Genomic DNA, 21,624 nt, shown 5'->3' with positions numbered 1-21,624 from the left:
TTTGAATCTGGGCATGGATGACTGGTGAAGGAAAACAGTCACTCACCTAAATTGTCTTCAAAAGAGCATGCATATAATCCAAGCTCACATGGTTGGGATTTGGTGTGGGAAAAGCACTGATCTTAATTTTTGGTAGCCAAATGTAACAAAGATTGAAGTATCTTCATACGCTTGTTAAGAGGCAGACATTGTTTTACATGGCACAATTTCAGACAGTCACAGTGATGGAAAGGCTTGAAAAGGGAATGGAACTCACTGGGTCAATGAAAGTCTGGACATTTCTATAAATATTGTAGTAGAGCTCTAGGAATTAGAACACTGCAGAGTTATTTGGGGTGGGGCTCTGCAACTCTGGACTAGGGAGCAGTGAATCCTCCCTTTGGTAAAGAACTAGATGCTTTAGAAATGGCTGGCTATCCTGTGTGCTTTTCTGCTTTCTATATCTGCTGTGGATTAGGAATTCTATTAATTACTGGTGACAGCATCCCCTGGGCCCTCTACAGTAGAACCCCCACCAAGGAAGCTTGCTGCCCTGTGATAGGGAAAAGAATGATCGTAAATGGGCCTGCTCCCATTGTGGAAGAAGTCTGGGGCCTACTCTGCAGACTCTGGAACACAGCCAGCCTGATCTGGCTGATGGTCTCTAATCATTCATCCGCTGAGATTTAAGAAGAAGCAGTTCCAGAGCAGTAGGCATTGCCCTGATCTGTCAAAGATTAGGGACCAAGATGGCCTTCCAGTCCCTGTGACTGATGAATAGGCAGGTGAGAAAAGAACTCTTCAGCTCTCAAAAACTCAAGAGTAGACACTCAAAATGTCCTGTCTTTGAGATCCTGCAGTCCAGTCACTGGAAAAGGTTACTTGCCGGGATAGTAAGCAAGAGCCCTTGTGTTTAATGTGTTTTAATCTTCTCCATGCAAAATCTCAGGCCTGGCTGCTTCAGATGCAGTTCTTAGGCCCAAGAGTGTGTTTTCTTTCACTTCTTCCTAAAAAACAAACAAACAAACAAACAAACTAGACTGAACATTGGCTCCTCTTACTGATCAGTTCTGTGAAATGGCTAAGCTGTAGGTTTTGAAATGTTCAGGATCATACATGTGATCCCACATTTGTTTCAGTTCATTTCAGTCCTAAATAATCTATCTCAAGCAGCTTATCATCCTGCCCTAGTTTCATTCTTACAGAGAGAGACTATACAGGGCTCTTATCAAGCAACTAACTGCAGCTTCCCGCTTTCCTCTGAGTAGTACTCTTCTCCTCCTCTAAGTACAAGGGCTTTCCTTACACAGTGGACATATGTTAGCTTCTGTATAGCTGAGTACAATTCCCTCTTGAATAATTCTTGGTAATCACATCTTCTTCTAACAAAGTCATACAGCTAGAAACAGAAATACAGAACCTGGACCCCTGGGCCAGGGATGACCCATAACAGGGCTGACTTGAAAACTTGATGAAAACTTGAGAGGGCTTGCAGGCTAAGTTTGGCATCACTGGTGCCTTGCTTGCCCCCAAATCCTCCCATATCAGGCTCCGACCATAGCACGGAGAGTAAGGACATGTAGAGAACAATGAGAAAAAGCAGCAATTGAGGCCACACAGTGATGGGGGAAGGGGAAATGTTCCTCTAGGAAGCTTTACTGGGACCTCCTGTGCTTGAGAGAGCAGAGATGCAGATCTTCATAAGCCCAGTTGTTTCCTATCCTTATTGTCATTATGGCTGAAAGCAATCCCTTCTCGGGGCTTCACAGAGCTGCTGTCTTGAGCTATGGAAGCTGGATGCATTCTCCACACAGTAGCACACTTTTCTAGGTCTATGGTTGACCTGGAATGATGGAAAAACACAAGTTCTCCCCTCTCCTCTTCCATGTAGACCTTATCCTCATTGGTCTTTGTGGTATTGACTGGGGTGAAGTCTTATACAGAGGGCTGGGACTCCTGCCAACATGTTTATTCCATTCAGGTTCTTTGGGCAATGAGCTACCATCTGAAAATGGACCAGGAAGGTTCAACCTTGTTTTTAACTACTTCACTCAAGACCTATGGACTTGGATGACTTGGCTGAAAGGTTCCTAGACTTCTGGGTCTCTGGAACAGGCTGCCTCCCCCTTTTCTGGTCAGTATGTCATAAACTAGCTTCTGTCTCTGTCATAGGGTATTAAAATTTAAATAAATAGCAGATGAGACTGCAGTGGTGATTTTCAATATTTTCCCACCCCCACACACCCAAGGAATATAGTAAATTTCCACTAGTAATAGTAGCTCACTGCTGAAGAGGCTTTCAGTGTGGGCAGAAGGGCCTTCTCAGCATTTCCAGGAGGGAATGTGAGTCTGATATACTTCCTTTTTAAGAATCAATCAGAGTTTTGTCTATTGGAAATCAGAAATGGGCAACAGAAGAGTTGAGTAGAGCCCATCTTATCTATGTCTGGGGATTTTTTTCACAAAGGGACTTTGGTCCTTTTCAACTAAAAAGAACCAGGCTTCTAAAGGCATGGACAACAAGATGTGTGGTGGCAGGTTTGGTCTCTGATGTGAGGGTAGGGTTTGGTCCAGGAGTGGGTGTGCTGCCACAGCCCTCAGGGGCTTCTCCCTGTGGCAGTGCATTTACTGCCTCTGCTATACAGGGAATGGTGATTTCAGTGCCATATGCTTAATGATAAATTAAGATGCCGGCAGTACCCCAATCCCACGAGTCTCAGTGCCAGAAGTTGGTGGGGGAAAGGAAGAAAGGAAAAGAGGGAAAGGATGCCACTGTCCCAAACCAAGAGTCGCTGTTCCACACTATCCTGGGGGCTTCAGGTGAATGGCTGCACTGTTGGGGCGAGCAGCCAAGATGTAGATGACATTCTCTTGCAGGAAGGTAGGCCAGTCCACAGATCTGCAGTAGAAGTAAAGAACATATTCCTGTTGGTGGGTGCAGAGCCTGAAGGCTTATGAGACCCAATCCTAGTGTAAGCATGGCTTGGGCTAGACAAAACTTGGCGAAGCCTTGGCTCATGTCTGATATGATTGTGGCAGGCTATATCACCAAGCCAGCAGATCAGCTGCCTGGCTTATTGAAGTGGGCATTTGCTATTTTTGGAATGGCAGTGGATGATGCCCTTTCCTACTTATATGTGATTAGGTGGGCAGAGACTATAAACAGCCAAGAGGGTCCACTTACCTAGATTCCTGCTCTGTAGACAGCAGGGCCTTATCCTGACTCTTGCTGCTGGTGCTGGCTGGGCTGCTGTCTGCTATGGGACCCACATGGCTGATGCTGCTAGATATAAGAACATGTGGTTAAGAGTAGGACAATAAAAGTTCTGGTCTCTCACGTTATGATGTGCCCATGGCTTTGGACATGCCTACTCAGACTTATCTGATGTGAGGTAGCACAGGGTTTAGTGTAGGGGCCACTCCACGCCCTGGACAAAAGGAATTAATGTCCTCTGCCTAATGCACAGGAGGATCCTGTCCTGGTTGTTGGTAGAACCAGGGAAGTACCTTTTATACCAAGGGTCACCTGCATGCAAAAAGGAGGAGGGAGGCTAGAACTGGTAAGAAGCAGACCTGACGCTGCATGAAGGAGCCTCTGAGAGGTGTCTGTAGAACCAAGAGTGCTGGGCATGGCGACATTCTGTCTCACTGATAGTGTTCCCACTGCCCTGTGCCAAGAAGGTGGCGCGGGCTCGTTCTCGCTCCTTGACTGTCAAGAGTCTCAACAGAGAGTTCTGAGGAAGAAGAGGTAAGTTAAGATCTTGGAGTTAAAGATTGCTTATAAACTGTCAAGCCACACAAAATCCTACTCCTATGACCTAACCTTTGCAAGCTCTCTTAGAAGTTGCCAGAGCTTTTCGGATAGTGCTGTCTTCAGGGCAGTCCAGTGTAAATCAACCTTCTGTGGGTAGCTTCCCTGGTCTGGGGACTGATAAGCTGTCACCACATGGAAACTTCACCCATTCCTGATAACTGGCTCTTGCTTGGACACTATTCCATGCTCTCCAACCTGCCCAGCATGCTTCCCAGGCCTCTTCGCCCCCTCCCATGAACACTCATCCCAGCTGTCTCTCACCTGAGGACGTAATTTCTGCAGAAGTAGGAGGGACTCATGGGACAAGAAGTCAGGCCATTCTACATGGCCCCGGTGCTCAGGGTCTAGGGCTGCAAACTGGCGAGCTGCCTGTTCCTCTTGCTTGTCACTTAAGGCTCTGTTACTGTCACCTCGCTTCGCTGCTTGGTGGCGGTAGCGCATGAAGTCCTCCAGAGTCAGGGAGCAATCTGTGGGAGGCACCCCTTGCTGGCCATGCCCACCCTTTTTCAGTGCTGGACCTCCACAGCGCATTCATGCCTCCCAAAGGCACAGATGAGGCTATGGTAGTGTAGGTGCCTCTCTGGCCAACAACTCAGGAATAATCTCCTATTTATCCCTTATTCCCCAAATCCCAGAATATTCTTTTGAAGGAGGACTCTGTCCATCCCTTTTCCCTCTCAGTAGTGCTGTTTAGCCTTACCAGGGATGACTTTACACTGCTGAAAGGTCTCTGTGAGACTATACATTTCCTCCTCAGTAAGCAGCAAGTTGAGGTTGTCCTGAAAAAAAGGAAAAGTTTAGTCAGTAGCCATATAGGTTAGTAAGAAAAAGGAAAGCGGTCAAGAGGGATGAAAATGATACTTCAAATAGAAGGCAATTGCAAGATCACCTGTTCCAAGCCTCCCCATTCACAGTCAAGGAGATCTGAGGCCCCAGAAAGAGCAAAGGACTTGCTCAGAATTCTCCAACTTTGGGGCAAAAACTTCCCCAGAATCCATACATATTGATTCCACCTGAGTCCCTTTTACTAAAGTACTAGTTTATGACAGGGTGTGGTGGCTCACACCTGTAATTCAATACTCTGGGAGGCTGAGGAAGGAGGACTGAAAGTTTGAGCCCAGCACTGTGATAAAAACAGCATATACTGGTAAAAGAACAGACCTGAAGATTAATGGAAAAGACTAGAAGAGCAGAAACATCTCCAGTCATACTTAGCCAAAGGAGCCAGACACCTTCACTGGAAGAAAGACAGCCTCTTTAATAAGTGGTGCTGGAAAACCTGGCTTTCCACAGCTGAAGATTGAAATTAAACCCATACCTTTCACCACACACTAACCTGAAATTGAAACAGATCAAATATCTAAATATTAAAATGGAAACACTAAATCTCCTGGGAGAGAGAACACAGAATGCTTAAGGACATAGGAGTAGGTAAAGACTTCATGAACAAAACCCAGATCACATAGGAAATACTACAAAGAATAAAAAACTGGGACCTCATCTTATTAAAAAGCTTTTGCACAGCAAGAGAAACCAACAAAAGAGTGAAGAGAAAACACACACTGTGGGAAAATTTTTTTACCAGCTCTTTATCAGATAAAGGACTGTTATCTAGAATATATAAAGAACTAAAAAAGTCAAACCCTCCAAATTTAAAGACCCAATCAAAAAATAGGCATCTGAAATGAAAAGGCACTTCTCAGATGAAGAATTAGAAATGGCAAATAAATACATGAAAAAAAGTTCAACATCATTTGTCATTTGTGAAATGCAAATTAAAACAACGCTGAGATTCCATCTCTCCAGAAAGAATGGCTGCTATCAAGAAATCAACCAATAACAAATGATAGAGGGACTGTGGGGGAAAAGGAACCATTTTCAACTGTTGGAGTGTAGACTGGTGCAACTACTGTGGAAATCAGTGTAGAAGATTCCTCAAAAAACTAAAACTAAACTGTGTAATAATTTAACCCAGCTATTCCTCTTCTTGGTAGCTTTCCAAAAGAATTAAAAGCATCCCGCCACAGTGATATATCCGTGCTTAAAGCAGCACAGTTTATAATAGCTAAATCTTGGAAACAGGCCAAATGCCCATCAACCAATAAATGGATAAAGAAAAGTTGTTTTTTATACAATGGAGTACTACTCTGCCATAAAGAAGGATGAACTTCAGACATTTACACCTACATAGATTGACCTTGTGATCATACTCTTAAATGAAATAAATAAGACACATATGTTTAAATACTGCATTGTTTCTCTGGTGTGAGAAACCAAAAGTAGAAATAAGGATTAAAATATGTAACAGAAATGGGAAACATTCAAATGGGAACAAGGTAGAAGGGAGGGAGAAAGGAAGGAAGGGACAAGGAAAAAGAAAAGTGAAAACAGAAGGAAAAATGGAAAGGAAGCTTTTGTATATAGGGAGGGGAGGAAGTGGAAGGGGAATGGAGCGATGGGATAAAATATATTTTAAAAATGAATAAATTTTAAGAAAAGAAAGTTTGAGCCCATTCTGAGCAATTTAGCAAGAACTTGACTCAAAAAAAAAAAAAAAGGTCTGGGGATCTAGTTTAGTTCAAAGGTACTGGGTTCAATCCCCAGTATAAAACAAAACAACAAGACATAATTGGTTTTCAAATTATCCTCTGAGATAATGAGCAATTTCTTGGGAATGACTCAGAAAGCTGCTGCGGAGGACAAGACAGTAGTAAGTGGGCAGGGCTGTCTGTCTTCACCAACCAGAGCAGTTCCATCTTTATACATTTGCTGCATCTGCCATCTGTATTAGGCTGTGCTTGAGAGTATTTTAGTTAAAGCTTTGCTCCTAGTAGATTATATTGCTTTAGATGACTCCAGAATGGTTTCAAAATAGATGCTATCCCAAAGTCAAATTATTTTTTGTTGTACAATAGACATTTTAAGTCCAAACAAGCACTGATATCTTATTTCAGAACTACTAATATAGTCTATATCAAATATTCTAATAGGTTAAGTTTTTTCATCAAAATATCAGCCAAGAATACGAGCAGGTAATTTATGAATATTCATGTCAAAAAGAACTCAAAGCATGTTTTTAATAAACACTTACCGAGAGCCTCATATATGCTGGGCACCACAATGTTGTATATGCAACACTGTGAGATATTCAGTGTGGCTGGAGTATAGAGCATGTGTGAATGTGAGGAGGAAGTACACAGAAGAACAATAAAAAGGAGGGTAGATAGCCTGACTGGGAAGCACCTGAAATGTCTTTGATTGAGCTCTTCAACTTTATTCTGAGTGCGAAGGAAAGCACCCAAGGGATTTTAAGTAGAGAATACATTGGTCAGATCTCTGCTGTGAGAAAATGGATGGCAGTGGCAAAGTCTGGAGGCATAGAGAGCAGTTGGGTGGCTGTTGCGATAGTGCAGATAATTTTTTGTTTGTTTGTAGTACCAGGGATCGAACTCAGGCACAGTACCACTGAGCTAAATCCTCAGCCCCAGAGAAGCTAATTTTTTTTTTGGTACCGGGGATTGAACTCGGGCCTTTATGCTTGCGTGGCAAGTGGTGGAACCACTGAGCTGAGAAGCTAATTTTTTGTTTTTGTTGGTACTGGGGATTGAACTCGGGTCCTTGCGCTTGCAAGGCAGGCCACCGAACTGCTGAGCTAAATCCCTGGCCCCTTGAGAAGCTAATTTTGATGTGAGAACAGAAACACATAAATGTAATCTCAACACTCTGGGAGACAGAGGCAGGATGATTACAAGTTTAAAGTCTGCCTGGGCAACCTGGTGACTTAATGAGACCCTATCCTAAAATAAAAAATAAGAAGGCCTGGGGATCTAGCTCAGTGTGAAGGCTCTGGGTTCAATCATCAGGAGAGGAAGAGAGTAAAATGGTATGAACAAAGAAGAAGGGAAAGACATGAGAGACACAGTAAACAGAACTGGTGACTTACTGGATACTGAATGGTGAGGAAGAAAATAAGCTGGGACTTGGAACTAGAGGATGCTATTACAATTCACTGGAGGAAGAGCAGGTTAGAAAGAAAGATGAGTTCATTTTGGGGCAAGATGAGCATGAAGTATCTGAAAGACATAAGTCCCAGAGACAGGAAATTTAGGACTGGACACACAGATATGGAAGTCATTAGTGTTTAGAGGTGGCTGTAGGATAAAGTCATCCAAAGAGAGTGTACAGTGAGAAGAGTATTAGCAACAAACCCTAAGAAGCACCAGCATTTAAGACTGAGACAAAAGCCTAAAGACACTTTTAAAGAAAGCTGGAGGAAAGTTGGTACAGAAGAGGGTATTAGATATCAATGGAGAGAGTAAGTTGAACAAAGTAGCTCATGCTAACAGTGGTAACACAAGTGTGGAGGGATTATACATATTTTATGTAATAATTCACACAAAAATGCTCAAACTCTAAGAAAAATGGAAAATAAAAAAGTGCTAAGTACTTCAGAAAAGTCAAATAAGTTGCCTGAGAAAGAATCACTGGACTTAATAATTAGGGTGACCTTAGGAAGAGCCAATTCAGCAGAATGATGGATGTAGAGGTTGTAGGTGACTAAGAAGCCAAAGGAGATAATGCAGTTGTCTAGGGGAAAAGATGTTTAATAGCTGAAAATGAATTATTCTGTACTTTAAAGACAAGACAGAAAGACAAGAGACATGTCTCTGCTTTTTTCTAGACAATAGGGAGAAGAGGGCAATCATCAGATGCTCTTTACTCTGAAATCAGAGAATGATGACACTATATGAAGGACAACATATCAAGAAGTAAATACATGAATTTATTCAGGTATGATGAGAAATGGATAAGAATCTGGCTCTGAATGAAAATTTCAGATTCTGTCTTTTATTAAAATGGAAGACGTTTATTTTGCAAAGTTCTGAATCAGTAGAGCTTTATATTTAATTCACATAGTGATCACTTCAGAAATGAAAAAGAGTCAGGAGACAGGTCAAACTGAGGATCACAGCACTAAATGGTTTTCCAATGATAGAATCTATTCCTATTAGGAGAAAGCTGGTTGGTTTTTCAAGTGAGTACCGATAAATGACAACAACAGTCAGAGAAACTTTAAGTAAAGTTACTTTTTAGTACTTGGGATCATTTCAACCAGCTTGCTCCCTAGCTCTGTGGTTCTCTACTGATGGATTTTGCTCCATCCAGAACACTGGTTATCACAACTGGGGATATTAGAATCTAGTGGAGCAGAGGCCAGAGATGCAGCCAAACATCCTATAATGTACCCTCACACCAAAGAATTATCTAGCCCCAAATGTCAATAATACAGAGTTGAGAAACCCCATCATAGTTCTAGGATCTTTGTAAGTATTTAGAAAACCTGTTAGGTCACTGCCTAAAAACAAGTGTTCTAATACTGGGCCTCCAGGAAAAGTACCAAGTCCTCTGCTTTTCTGCAGCCCACTGTCCCTGTCGTCCACTCACACAGTAGTGGCAGCTCCAGCCTGTTTCTGAGTGGGCCATCTCGATCACCTCTGCTGCACTGTCTTCTTGGATGTAGCCCATGCGGCGCAGGCAGCCATCATGGAAAACCCTGGTACAGACCCTGCATGGGAAGAGGCTCTCAGCCGTCCAGACCTCACAGATGTCGCACATCTCATCGTTGACAACCTGAGAAAAGGTGGCAGGAATAAACAGGCATGTGAAAGATGGTGGGAATAAACTGGCAGGGATGTGAAAGTGGAGGCAGCAAGATCCTATGGCCACTGAGCACAGAGCTACCTGTCTAGGGCTGAGGCTCCCTGAAGCATCCTAGAGGAACAATTCCTGAATTCAGCCTTAAGATGTTAGAACTTTCTTCCTGGTGGCTAAGAACTAGGAGGCTCTTCTAGTTGCCCAAGCCTTTTTAACCATGTTTCTGAACAGGAATGCTAATGGAATTTTTAGAAAGAATAATCTGTTACAAGCGCTTTTCCCAGAAATTGCAGGACATATAGCATCACTGGTTTTCCTGGCATCAAACACCAGTAGGAACTCCCAGTCCTTGTGACAGTCCCAAATTTCCCTTCCCAAATTTCCAAATGCATTCTGTAGCAGTCATTACTATCCATGATTAAGAACCTGTGGGTGGGAGGGTTGGTAGATTTTCATTACCCACTGCCCCAAGTCTTTCACTAAGACAAATCCAACATGTAATCTGGACTCTGCTTTCTGGTTTTGAGTCTCATTTCAACCATGCTCAGATCTCCCTTTACTACTTCTTGATCCTCAGAAAGACTAAGATGGAGGATCCTGCTTTAATTGGATACTTACAGGCTCTCTGGGCTCCAAGGCGATATCTGGAGGCTTGTCATCATCCAGCTTCCGGGTGGGGCGGATGAAGGCAGGGGGTGTGAATCGACTGGTTTTGTCAAACTCTTCTGGCTCTACTCCACGTCCATCTCGAAGCCTTTCCCAGGCTGCACGATGGACCCTGCCCTCTTCCTGAACCACTTGGGTTCCTGCTTCTGGTTCTTTCTCCTCTTGCACCTCCTGGACAGAGCCCTCGACAGTGCCACGGCGAGACCCTGGTAGCTCACCTGTTCGTCGGATGGAAGGCCTGTCCCGAAGCCCATCCTTGAAGGCAGACACAGCCAGACTCACCTTCTGTACCTGCTCCACAGTCTGCCGCTTGGACATCAACACACCCATGACTCTATGGACAAAAAACAGAAGCACAGAGCCAACCAATAGCTGAGCATGTTGGGCTAATTAGTTTTACCAAAATGGAAAGTACTGTATTTAAGTATTAAAGTTTTCTCTTCTTCTAGAACTCAGTATGGTGGGATGAAGAGCGCATGCACTCAGGAATCAGAAGACCTTGGTTCTACTTCTGATTGGCCCTGTGACTTTGATTTTGCCATCTATGGAATGAAAATTATCTGCTTAGTCCACTTCATAGGACTGTCATGAAGCTAACACAAGAAAATGGACTTAATGGTGCTTAGTAAAGTGGGAAGCGCTCTATATGTATTAAATGATGTTTCTTCTCATCCTAAAGCCAATTTGGTTCAGGGATTGCAAGCCTCTGTCACTCTGAGATAGTTTTGCAGACTTTGCAGAGAATTCAAGGCTCAAAGCAAACCTGAAACTACACCTTTCAGGCCTTCTGATCAATGGAAAGTGCCTGCAATAATTACTGTACACAATTCATCTAGGGATCATCCTCATCAACCAACTACTACATTTTAAGTTGTAGGTGAACAAACTCTTATTTTTAGAAGATACCAGAATCAGTCAAGAAACTCTGCCATCCCCATACATCACAAATAATCCTCTGCACCCTCCAGTTAGTAGCCATGTCTCTGTGAATTTCTTTATCTCTCACAAGCAACTGGCCTATTATAAGCTCTACAATTCATTTTACTTTTGTTAGACTTCACTAACATCCAGTTCAGTTGGAAGGGCACACAGTACCATGCTCTTCTGCTCTGAAGCATCATTACCTATTTAATAGGATAATTATCTGATCAATGTCAGATTCCTCTAATAGACTGTTTCACCCTGCCAGTATCTAGCTACAATGCAAGGTGTCTGGAGCAAAATAGATGCTCAGGACTGGGGAAGTAGCTCAGTGGTTCTTCCGACCACCTTGCAAATGCAAGGTTCTGAGTACAATCCCCAGTACCAAAAATAAATAAATAAAACAAAATAGACGCCAATAGACATTTTTTAATTACTTATGGAAAAATCTTGCTTTTAAACATAAAACCTTACTATAAAGCACATCTGATAATAATCACACCTTCTTTCCAGAAACACTGCTTGTATGCCCTACAAATTTCTACCCTGGCATTATTGTTACCAAGGAAATCTATACTCTTAAATTTCTAAACTGATGAGAAGGAAATCTCTACGTCTCCCATTTGTAAATTTATAAAATTGAAGTATATGACTAAATTTCTTTGAATAAGTAACTGCCCTACAAGATGATGGGAGAGATTTAGTGAGCAAATTTAGTAAATCATGCCTCAGTGACAATTATAATAAACTGTGATTAAAAATCTCCCCCCATCAGAAACAAATATTGGACAACAGGAGAATAAATTATAGCACTAAGAAGACTAGATAACATGAAAACATTGAGGTAGAAGTGCAATTACTGATGCAGAAAGATACTAAAATATGTACACATTGATGAAAAAATCAAGTTACAAAAATACCATTATGATCTAATTTTAATGATCTGAAAGATTTTTGAATCCTAGAGTTGTCAACCTAGTGACTTGTTTTAGTTTAGGATATGCTGATGAACATGCTGCTTTATTGCTTTGGGCTTGGGGCATTTATCTGGTAAAGACTGATTGGAACAATGAATGCTCAATTTTTTTTGTGGTAGTGGAGACTGAACTTGCAGCAAGTGACCTTATGAGGGGATCCAGCCAGAGTGGGGATGGGAGTGGAGAGGAGCATGTATGTTAAAAGTCTTTTCGGAGGCCTTAAACTGGGCTTGCAGTCCCCACACGCTGCCCAGATATCTCATGGGCAATGCCCGTGCTCCACAGTTATACAGGGAGGTGAGTCCCCTGAGTATTGTGAGAGGCACATTAAGAAGAAGAATTTAAAACTAACATACTACCCTTCATTGCATATTTTAATTATGAGCAATTACATTTTCTGGAACTACTAGGTATATACTATGTACATTTATACATATGACTATGACCCCGAGTAAGAAATATATTTTATGTGGTGATCCTTTATGCATGTATGTTTATAGACCTCTAGTCAAACACAAAATTTTGTGGACCAATCCTAACATGTGGTGATCCTACATGTGCTGATCCCTGATATATTCTATTCTATTTCATTAAAGCTACCCTGATAATGACTTTTTGAAATGATTCATGAATTACTAATAGATCTGAATCTGCCTTTTGAAAACCCAAAGCTTAGGATCATTTTTAAAGTTATACTTTCTTTTCTTGATTTAAAAATGGTTGCCTTTGCTGGGGGTATGGTTCAGTGGTTAAGTGCTTGCCTAGAGTACTGTATATAAGACCCTGGGTTCAATCCCTATGACTGGCGAGGAAAAGTTAGTAACTCTGCCATTACACACAAAACTGTTGGCTTTTAATATTTGTTTTCCAAATATAAACATATTATTGATATAGGAAAGCTTTGCCCTCAACAATTTTATTCAAGACAAACAGTTTACTCAGGATTTTCTTAAGTCTGTGGACTGGAAGGTTTAGCAAAGTTGAACAGTTGATAATATTCCTTTCACTAAAGAAAACCTACTCTATGAGAGATATGAGAAAGACTTGACTGCCTATTGCTGGCTTCAAAGAAAGAGGAAGGAGCTGTGAGCCAAGAAATGAAGGTGGATTCTGTAAGGTAGAAAAGGCAAGAAACAAACAGGCCTCTACCAAGGAATACAGCTCTGACACCTTGATTTAAACCCAGTGAGGCTGTGCTGGACTACTGACAGCCCAGAATTATAAGATGTTTGTATTAAAAATAAAAGAAAGAAGAAAGGGAAGAAGAAGGAAGGAAAGGCAAACCTACTCCACAAAGCAGCTGAGCTGCTTTGGCCAGTGAATATTAAGAAAACTTATTGGGGCAATATTTTTCTTGAGAGAGAAATTTTTTCATGGTCCAAGCTGGCCTTGAGCTTAGTATGATGCTGTTGGTGCTCTTCTTGCCTCCACCTCTCCAGAATGTCACATCTGGCTTACTCCACTACTTTGTTTTTGGTGAGGGGGAGATTGAGACAGGGTCTCACTATGTAGTTCAGACTGGCCATGAACTTTTGCAGCCCAGGCTGGTCTCAAATTCATGGAAATCTTCCTGCCTCAGCCTTCAAAGTACACAGGTATGCACCACCACGCCCGGCTCCACTACTTTTTAACAGTGATAACAAGATGAAAACAATTTCAACAGGGAAATTACTTAATAATTTGTGATATATTCAATCTGTAAGAAAGAAAAAAATTGATTTAATTTTTAAAATCTGGAGACTAAAGGAATGATTCTCAAATGGTCATCTGGCTGGATTCTGCAGCAGGTGTGTATGAGAGGGTCTATAACAGAAACTCCAGAAAGGGGACAGAAGTGAGTGGGTTAAAACATTTTATCAATAATGTTTATATTTGGAAAACAAATATTAAAAGCCAACATTTTTGTGTAATGGCAGAGCTTGACAGTATCCTCTTATATTTTGGGAAGATAGAGAAGGTATTAGTTCTCCAAATAGAGAAGGCAGTCTCCTCTCTTAAGTAGTATCAGAAGTTTAGATAGAGAGCAGTGATAAGATCTTTATGTTTACCGGAAAGAAGGCATGATTTTTTTTTTTTTTTTGGTTTTTTGAGACAGGGTCTCACTATGTAGTTGAGATTGACCTGGAACTCACTATGTAGCGTAGGCTGGTCTTGAACTCACAGCAATCCTCCTGCCTCAGCCTCCCAAGTGCTGGGATTACATACAGGCTTGCGCCTGGCTAAGAAGGCATGAGTTTTTTAAAAATTCAGAAAGTTACTTGGAGATCTGGAATAAGCATATTAAATTCACCTTTTCTTTTTTCTTTTTTTTTTAGACATGGTCTCACTATGTAGTTTAGGCTGATCTTGAACTCACTATATATCCCAGGGTGGTCTCGAGCATGTGACTATCCTTTTTTCTGAGCCTCTCAAGTGCTGGGATTACAGACACATGCCACCATACCCAGCCTAAATTCACTTTTTCAAGAGTGATTCAAGAATGGAGGAAAAGAAATAAAATGCATCTAATCTAATTCATATTATTTTTCAGATGATGTAATGACAGTTATTAAATAAAAGCCAGCCAGTTAGGAGGCTTTCTCTACAAGTGAACTGACTTTAACAGCACAACAAGAAACTAACCATAAACGCCCTCTGACACACTGTAGTCCTGCTTCAACCCATTATTTATTACAATGATACCATTATTCTGTGTATGGACACCAAAAATTTCAACTAAGCTAGTTCAGTTGTCAATGATGTTATTGTGATAGTTGTGAAAGTTTATCCCTAAAGAATTTCTATGGAGACTGAAGCTGACGTCCACTAGCAAAACAAATAGTAATAATAAAAAAACCTTTCTAGTTCTGACCACAGATTCTTTCAGCATTCCTATTCCTTTTACTTGAGATGGTTCAATTTTCTAGATCACTTTGTGCCTGTAAGGGCAGAAAATGTAGAGCCATTAAAAGGAAACCATCAAAATCCAAACAAGGCCCTGAGTCATTTTATTTTTTGTTTTCCTATCATTTTGAACTGATAAGGCTTTGATTTTGACTATAAACTGAGGAAACAACAGAATTAAACCTTAAGAGTGAGGATAAATCCCTTAATGTTTAATGGAGAGGACTGAACTTGTACACAAAAGACACCTTGTAAAAGCGAGTATGCTGCAATATCCAAGATGTGCACCTGGATTATTTGAAAATTAACACAATAAGCTCTAATTTCTAGGGAAACAAATGGTACTGATTAGCTATGGGTAAAAACAAATGCTGGCTTCTCCTGTGCTGGAATAAGTCCTAGGAAGAACAGCAAGCTAAAAGAAAATCAAGTTGCAAAGATTCTACAAATTATTCCTAGTAACTATTTCTTTGGCTAGTGCATAGAACTGGGCTTTTCTACCTTGTAACAAGAATGAAAAGGGTATAAAAAGATGTCCCAAGAATGATGTGATTATCAAGAATTTGTGATATACAAGGAAGGCTTGGAAAAAAAACTCTGGGGGATAGAAGCAGATGGTGGAAAATAATAGTGGTACAAGAAGGCAGAATATGTCATATGACTATATGAACTGGAAGAAATTAAAATAACAATCAGAATTCACTTTTCACTAAGAGAAGGCTGTCTAGATGTATTTGTCAGGCAGTAAGACATATGTGGGTAGCTTGGGATGTGTGTGCAAGACATACCCCATTCCCTGTAGAGTACCTGCTTACAATGCAATGGGATTATTTATAAAGGCAAAATTGTGGGAGTAAAGAGGAGGGGCTGCTCCATAGCAGGAGGTAGTGGAGAAATAAGGAAGACAAAGGCAGCTAGGGAACCTTTCCTCCCAGGAATTCTCTATAAAGATTTATAGCATAGAAAGCTCAAGGAGCAACCCTCATAATAGGCAGGAGTTTCCTCACTCAGCATGCTAAATGTAAAATGCATTTACTTGCTTTAATCTGATTCTTGATACAAGAATGACAGCTGTTTGAAAGGTAGAAAGGTAACTAAAAGGGATTTTTTCTGGAAGTTATGAGGGCTTCCCTGGGCAGGAACAAGAAAAGATACTAGCAAGAAAACTGCAAGAGTAGGGTTAGTGGGTAGAAGAAAATATATTTTCACTAAGGTCAAAAGGGAGAAAAGTCTAGATGGTCCCCATTGCCTTCCACAGAGCATATGTTCTACACATCTCTGTTAAATGAATGTTGCAGAGATAACTGAACAACATAAAAAGTATATTTGAGATCATGGTGTCAGTGCCCTTTGTCTTTATCAAAGCTGGCCAGAAAACTGATCAGACCAAATCTTCGGAAGGCAGATCTAGAACCTATACAGTAATCTTATCTCATCACATCTATTCAGATTCCCCAGAAGTGGACCCTGAATGGTGAGTCAGGACTTGCAGGGATGAGAACAGATATATAGTAACAAGGGATGACTTCTCTGACTACAGAGGAAAACTATAAAAATTTTGGAGTTTATCCAATTTCCAAGCCCAACATTACCAAAGTCAATAGTCTCCTGCATTTATGCTATATCCTATGTATTGCAGCCTGGCCCATAGTTGGGCAACTGCCTTAGGGCACAAGCAGGAAGCTTGAAAATTCATCTTTTCTCTCTTGGGTTTGAGGTGGAGAAATTTAGCACAAGCCGAATTTGCACATATGAGTGAAAAATTTCAAGGTAGCCAAAAACTGGTTTCTGGAAGAATGCATACGAAGAACTAAGAGCCTCAGAGAAAGCCATGTACTTAACACAGAAAGTGACCAGTCACAAGAGTATAGAAAAGCAGCAGAAACAGGGTACATTAAAAAAAAAAAAAGCAGAACCCACAGCACAGACCATGAGCTCACTGTCTACATCAGCATCAACTCCAAGAATTTAAACAAAAATATCAGGAAGAATCCCCTTACCCTCTGCTGATTTTTGAGGAAATGCATGCCCCAAGTGGTCCGATTGTTCTCTACTGACTGGTTGTTGCTTTAGGAATCCAGTGCCTCACTACAGTGTATTTGGAACCTGTTTTCCTTCTCAGCCATTCTGTTACCTGGCAGTAGACTATATACTATTTTTAGTTTTCATGCCTGTAGACCCTGAAGGGGTCTACCTAGGACCTTCTCATTGCCCTCTATTCACCTCTGCTTATCTAGAAAGATACAGTCATCCTAACTGCACAGAGCTCTTCTGAGGTTTCCAAGGAGCAGTCAGGATTAAAATTGAGCAAAAACTATCTTCCTGCCCTCTGCTTAAGACTACGAGGCATAAGGGAGGTCTTGCTGTGGTTTAATATTTACCTACTCACAAAGCTCTAATATACATGAGAGCAAAATTATGGCATGATCTTTAGCCTCTAGGGGTCTGGGCTGAGTCTTCATTAAAAGCTACAGTGCAGACTTCCCACAGAAGCAGAGCAACAGTAAAGGAAAATCATGCCATCAGTGACTGGCTGATGTGACTGCACTTAGCAAGCAGAGCTTTTCAGCAAGATGAGAGGCACTCCCTGTTTTCTGTTCTAGGTCCCCAAAGCAAAGATTCAGCCTTATTTAATGCAGGTATTATATTTTAATTATTACCATTTACTTGATTGTTGATTCTACAAACATTTGCTAAGTGCAGCCTACTATGTTTCAGGCGCACATCAGGTACTAATGACTGTTAACAGACTGCACAAATGGAATCTCACTTGTCAGTGAGAATGCAGTGAGTATGTTACATGTGTAGGGGGCATGAGTGTAGGACTTAAAAAAAAGGTGTTGCTTGAGCTAAATTTTGAATATGAGTGGGAGTTACCCTGGTGGATTAAAAAAAAAAAAGCATTCCAGGAAGAGGTAAGAACACATGCCAAGGCATGGAGCTATATGGGGACTCCATCATGACTTGGATGATATGAAGCCAGCCTGGGTGCAAGATAGAAATAGGAGAGGAAACCTGCCTTCACACATGAATTAGCGTCAGCCCAAAGAATTGGTTTGAGGTAGTATGCTTAAAATATTCGTTTAGAAATGAATTTTCATTTGAATTTCAAGGAGATTTAAAAAAACCCACATAAACTCAAATAACTGGATTTCCTGAGGCCAGGAACAGGGCTAACCCTGATTAAGTTCCAGGGCTGATCAATGAATACATTGCTAGGCTGAAGACCCAACAAGAAACTCTTCTTTACAACTTAAGAGCTTGCAGGTGGTAATCATAGTGAATCATTGGGACTTTCTCTATATGAGACTCATAAACCTCAAATGCAAACAAACAAAAATGAAACAAAAAGGGAAGACTCCAGTAAAAAGAAATATTTCTCAAAATCAAAGAGAAAACAAATATGTAAAGTATAACATGTTAACTTTATAAACTATTAATATGTTATCAAATGTATGGTTGTGTCATTATTGTCACAGGGAGGGAAAGGTATGGCTAGTGCACAAAAAGCATATGGACAAAACTAACTCTGGCAGAGAGGCTAAGATGTGGCTGCCTGGGGAGACACAGAATGGTAGCTTTCAATGATGCCTCTATACTGACTGCTTTAGACACTCTGTAAAACTTATTCTCATTTTTCCTGCTCTTTATAGCAAATGATTAAAGAAATACAGACTGATTCTATGTGAACTCTGCAAGTGCAAGAACTCTTTATTTATATAACTAAGTGCTGGCAAGTAAGTAGCACTTAGTATGTATGTGGTTCTCTGAGGGGATTGTTAGAAGGGATGTGGAGGATAGAGATGCTATAATGGAAACAATAATCATGTCTCCAGCTGGACACCGACAATTCAGGTTTCTTGGTCCAAAGATGATGAGCAATTCCCATTAGAACTCAGAACTTGGTCATTAAGATTGAAGGGTGGAGTACATAATGATATTCCCATCAGAAATGAATAAATCAATTTAAGAAATGAAGATAGAAAAAAACCAAGTAGCATTGCTGGAGAGAAGAATGTGGGACCGAAAGATAATAGATTCTGTAGCTAAAAAGATGGGAAACTATTTGCATAAGTATGATCCACTTAGGAACAGGTATACTGGAAAAAATGCAATGAGTGGGAAATTGGCCTGGGAAGGTTTTACTATGCATATTCAAGGAAAAGGAAGCACTGGTAAAAATACAGCAAATGTTGGAAGAAGAAACTCATAAGAATGTGGTCACAGACTATGTGGAAGATCAAAGGCTGAGAAATTCAGAGTAAAATCTAGACACATTTGCACACACTTGAATGAAAATGAGTGAGCCATTCTTTTATTTCCCTTTGAAGAGAACATTTTTTGGAGCAGATTAAGGCCACCTGGTGACATCCTTCACACACATTCTGTAATGATTCGATTTGCAGATTCATATTGTGATCATTAGGGAGTTAAACACTATTCTTAGAAGTTTTAAAATCTTAATGTTTACCCTATGCTAGACATGAAATAATATCTAAAGTCCAAGATTTAGGTAGCATCTGAATTAGTCAAGCGATTTTTTTCAGGGTTATGAGGTGAGATATGAACAGCCCTCAATAAAAAGACAAATTTAACAATAAAACTCAAAGACAAATCTCTAAATTACTTCTGATTTTCTTTAAAAAAAAAAAACCCAGTATATACCTTGTATATTTTGACCTGTTAAACCAGTAAGAGGGATTTGAACTGAGAATGTTATAAACAACTTTATAATGGGAGATGAAAACCAATACGAACCTTTGTAGGAGTTTACTCCACTGAGCTGTTCATGTGTACCACACCCATCTGTGAGGAAGTCACCAAATTAAAAACACAACCAATAAATTGGTAATCTAGGTCTGTTTCCTCACTAACTTGGTCTCACTTTTCACTATGTAATCCCAGGAGCTCAGGAAAGCCAATTTTATTAAAAGGAGGATGTTACTAGGCTGGCTGTGTGAAAAGGAGAAAGGGGAAAAATAAAACTTCTAGAATGACTTTGTGGTAAATTCCATTGCTTGGCCCTTTCACTACTTCATTTTTTGATAGGAAACCAGAGTCTATCCTTGGGTCCAAAGTTAAACTCTTGGGATTCAGCTTGACTGAAAACGTTGAGGAAATGAACCAAGATAGCATCACTATGTCAGATATAAAATTTTTGTTGTTCCCAGACCACAAACTCCCAATAAACCTTCCCTGGCTCTCATCTTTCTCACCTTCCTCTTCCTCTAACAGAAGCCCTGTTGGGCAAAAGTGTCCTGAGTTGTATTTATGGACCAACGTCCAAGGTGTACATAGTCAGGGAGCCACCAGGACAGTGTGCTATGCTTCCTTAAAAGTGATCATTTCTTTTTTTCTCCTCCCTCAAGGGTTCTGCAGCAGTGAGAGTGGCCTCAGAACACCTCTGAAGATTCCTCTAGCTCTCCCAAGCAAGTGCTGTTACATACCATACCAGAGCCTTCTTCCAGACCTAATTATGTCCAGAGCTATCTCCAGGTACCATTATAGTGAGGCTGCCAACCAAGGAAGCAATACGTTGAAATATGGGAATACTGTGGAAATTTGTTCCTGCAGCAGTCTCATCTCCAGTTAAATAATCCTCATCCACTTGTTTATTCATCACATTGAGCATATACTATCGCAAAGCCTGATGCCCAGTACTTTAATGTAATTTATTAACAAGCGTCCATTCTTCTGTTTCTCCTTGACACTTTTTCCCCAAATAAAACTTGAAGAATAGGTTTCATGATTCCAAGCTTTGTGACCTTGGGAACATTGCTACACCTTTTTGAATTTTAAGTACCTAATGTTTAAAAGGGGTAATTTCAAAAGGCTGTAGGGATTATAGGACATGTTTAAGTATACCCAGCATAGTGCCTGGTACACTGGTGCTCAATAATCTTTATATCCTTTTTTCCAGGGAATATCAAAGTTATTCTACCCGATCTTGCTTCTGAATGGTGAAGGCTCCTTCTATCTTTGGTTCGGAAGCCTCATTTTCAGTTCCCTCTCTCCTTAAGGCCCTGTGTTCTTACAGCAGTTTCTACCTCAGTAGTCAAGCTTGAGGTCAAGTGGGCTATTACAGAAAAAATAAATTCTAACGCAGGAGGTAGAGTTACAAAATGAACAACGACCACAGCTCCTATAGAGTCTCCTCTTGACCACGTTGGAGAAGAGCAGAGACAAGTGAGAGCACCTAGAATCCTGAAGGAGGGCAAGGCCAAAGTCCTTAGAGCTAGGGGAAGTCACTCAGGGATCTTAGTCATAGGTTCCTTGAGGCACCTTTAGGGCCTATATGGTCCCCTCTGGGACACACCACCACCACGATCTCCTGAGGCATCCCTCTGTTCCCACACAGTCTTTCAGGGAGCCAACCTGGCTCTCGCTCCCCTAGTGACACAGAAGGTCCCCCTGGGGACGCTGCGCCCACACTGGGGCTCCCTTGGAAGCAAGTGCAGAGCACTCTGGGCGCCTCCCTTCACACAAGGGATGCACACAGGGGATGAGCCTTGGGGGTGGCTCCCCACACTGCTCTGGAACTCACCCATGGGGGTGGAGGCAGCGCCCACTCGGGGCTCACCCACTTCCACACGGATCCCTGGGGCCGCTCCCACACGGGCACCTCAGCGACCACGAGGACTGTCCGACCCGCAGACTCGCCCTTAGGTGAGGTCCGGTCTCCAAATTCCCGCCCCCGCTTACCGGGACAATCCGGGTGCGGGACGCGGG

General features: G+C 41.3%; 1 protein-coding gene across 6 annotated transcripts; it reads right to left on the bottom strand.

The window, feature by feature from the left end:
• On the bottom strand, window positions 1-21,618 carry Phf24 (PHD finger protein 24). 6 transcript variants are annotated; one of them, XM_033759085.1, is made up of 9 exons: window positions 21,598-21,618; window positions 10,067-10,448; window positions 9,239-9,424; window positions 4,494-4,572; window positions 4,055-4,260; window positions 3,553-3,713; window positions 3,164-3,262; window positions 2,763-2,878; window positions 1-986 (listed from the first exon to the last, which is right to left on the bottom strand). In XM_033759085.1, the coding sequence occupies exons 2-8, from the start codon at window positions 10,442-10,444 to the stop codon at window positions 2,782-2,784; spliced, it is 1,206 nt and encodes a 401-aa protein (XP_033614976.1). In that variant the 5' UTR covers window positions 10,445-10,448; window positions 21,598-21,618; the 3' UTR covers window positions 1-986; window positions 2,763-2,781. The 6 variants fall into 6 exon arrangements, with proteins under 6 accessions (XP_033614976.1, XP_010617577.1, XP_010617580.1 ...); XM_010619275.1 differs by having other exon boundaries at window positions 1-2,878; XM_010619278.1 differs by having other exon boundaries at window positions 1-2,878; window positions 3,164-3,259.
• Window positions 21,619-21,624: the final 6 nt, after the last annotated feature.

Source organism: Fukomys damarensis, unplaced genomic scaffold (assembly GCF_012274545.1).
Source record: "Fukomys damarensis isolate Sample0158 unplaced genomic scaffold, DMR_v1.0_HiC HiC_scaffold_36, whole genome shotgun sequence".
NCBI classification, from domain to species: domain Eukaryota; kingdom Metazoa; phylum Chordata; class Mammalia; order Rodentia; family Bathyergidae; genus Fukomys; species Fukomys damarensis.
Note: the sequence above shows the minus strand (reverse complement) of the source record. Positions and strands in the feature narration are given on the sequence as shown.

Bases quoted from the DNA above. Each gene is read 5' to 3' on its own strand.
- Phf24 (XM_010619275.1), bottom strand. From the start codon at position 10,444: ATGGGTGTGTTGATGTCCAAGCGGCAGACTGTGGAGCAGGTACAGAAG. The intron at 4,261-4,493 runs GTAAGGCTAAAC...TGCCTCCCACAG, and splicing joins GCAGTGTAAAGTCATCCCTG to ATTGCTCCCTGACTCTGGAG. The intron at 2,879-3,163 runs GTAAGTGGACCC...CTTCTACTGCAG, and splicing joins TCTACAGAGCAGGAATCTAG to ATCTGTGGACTGGCCTACCT.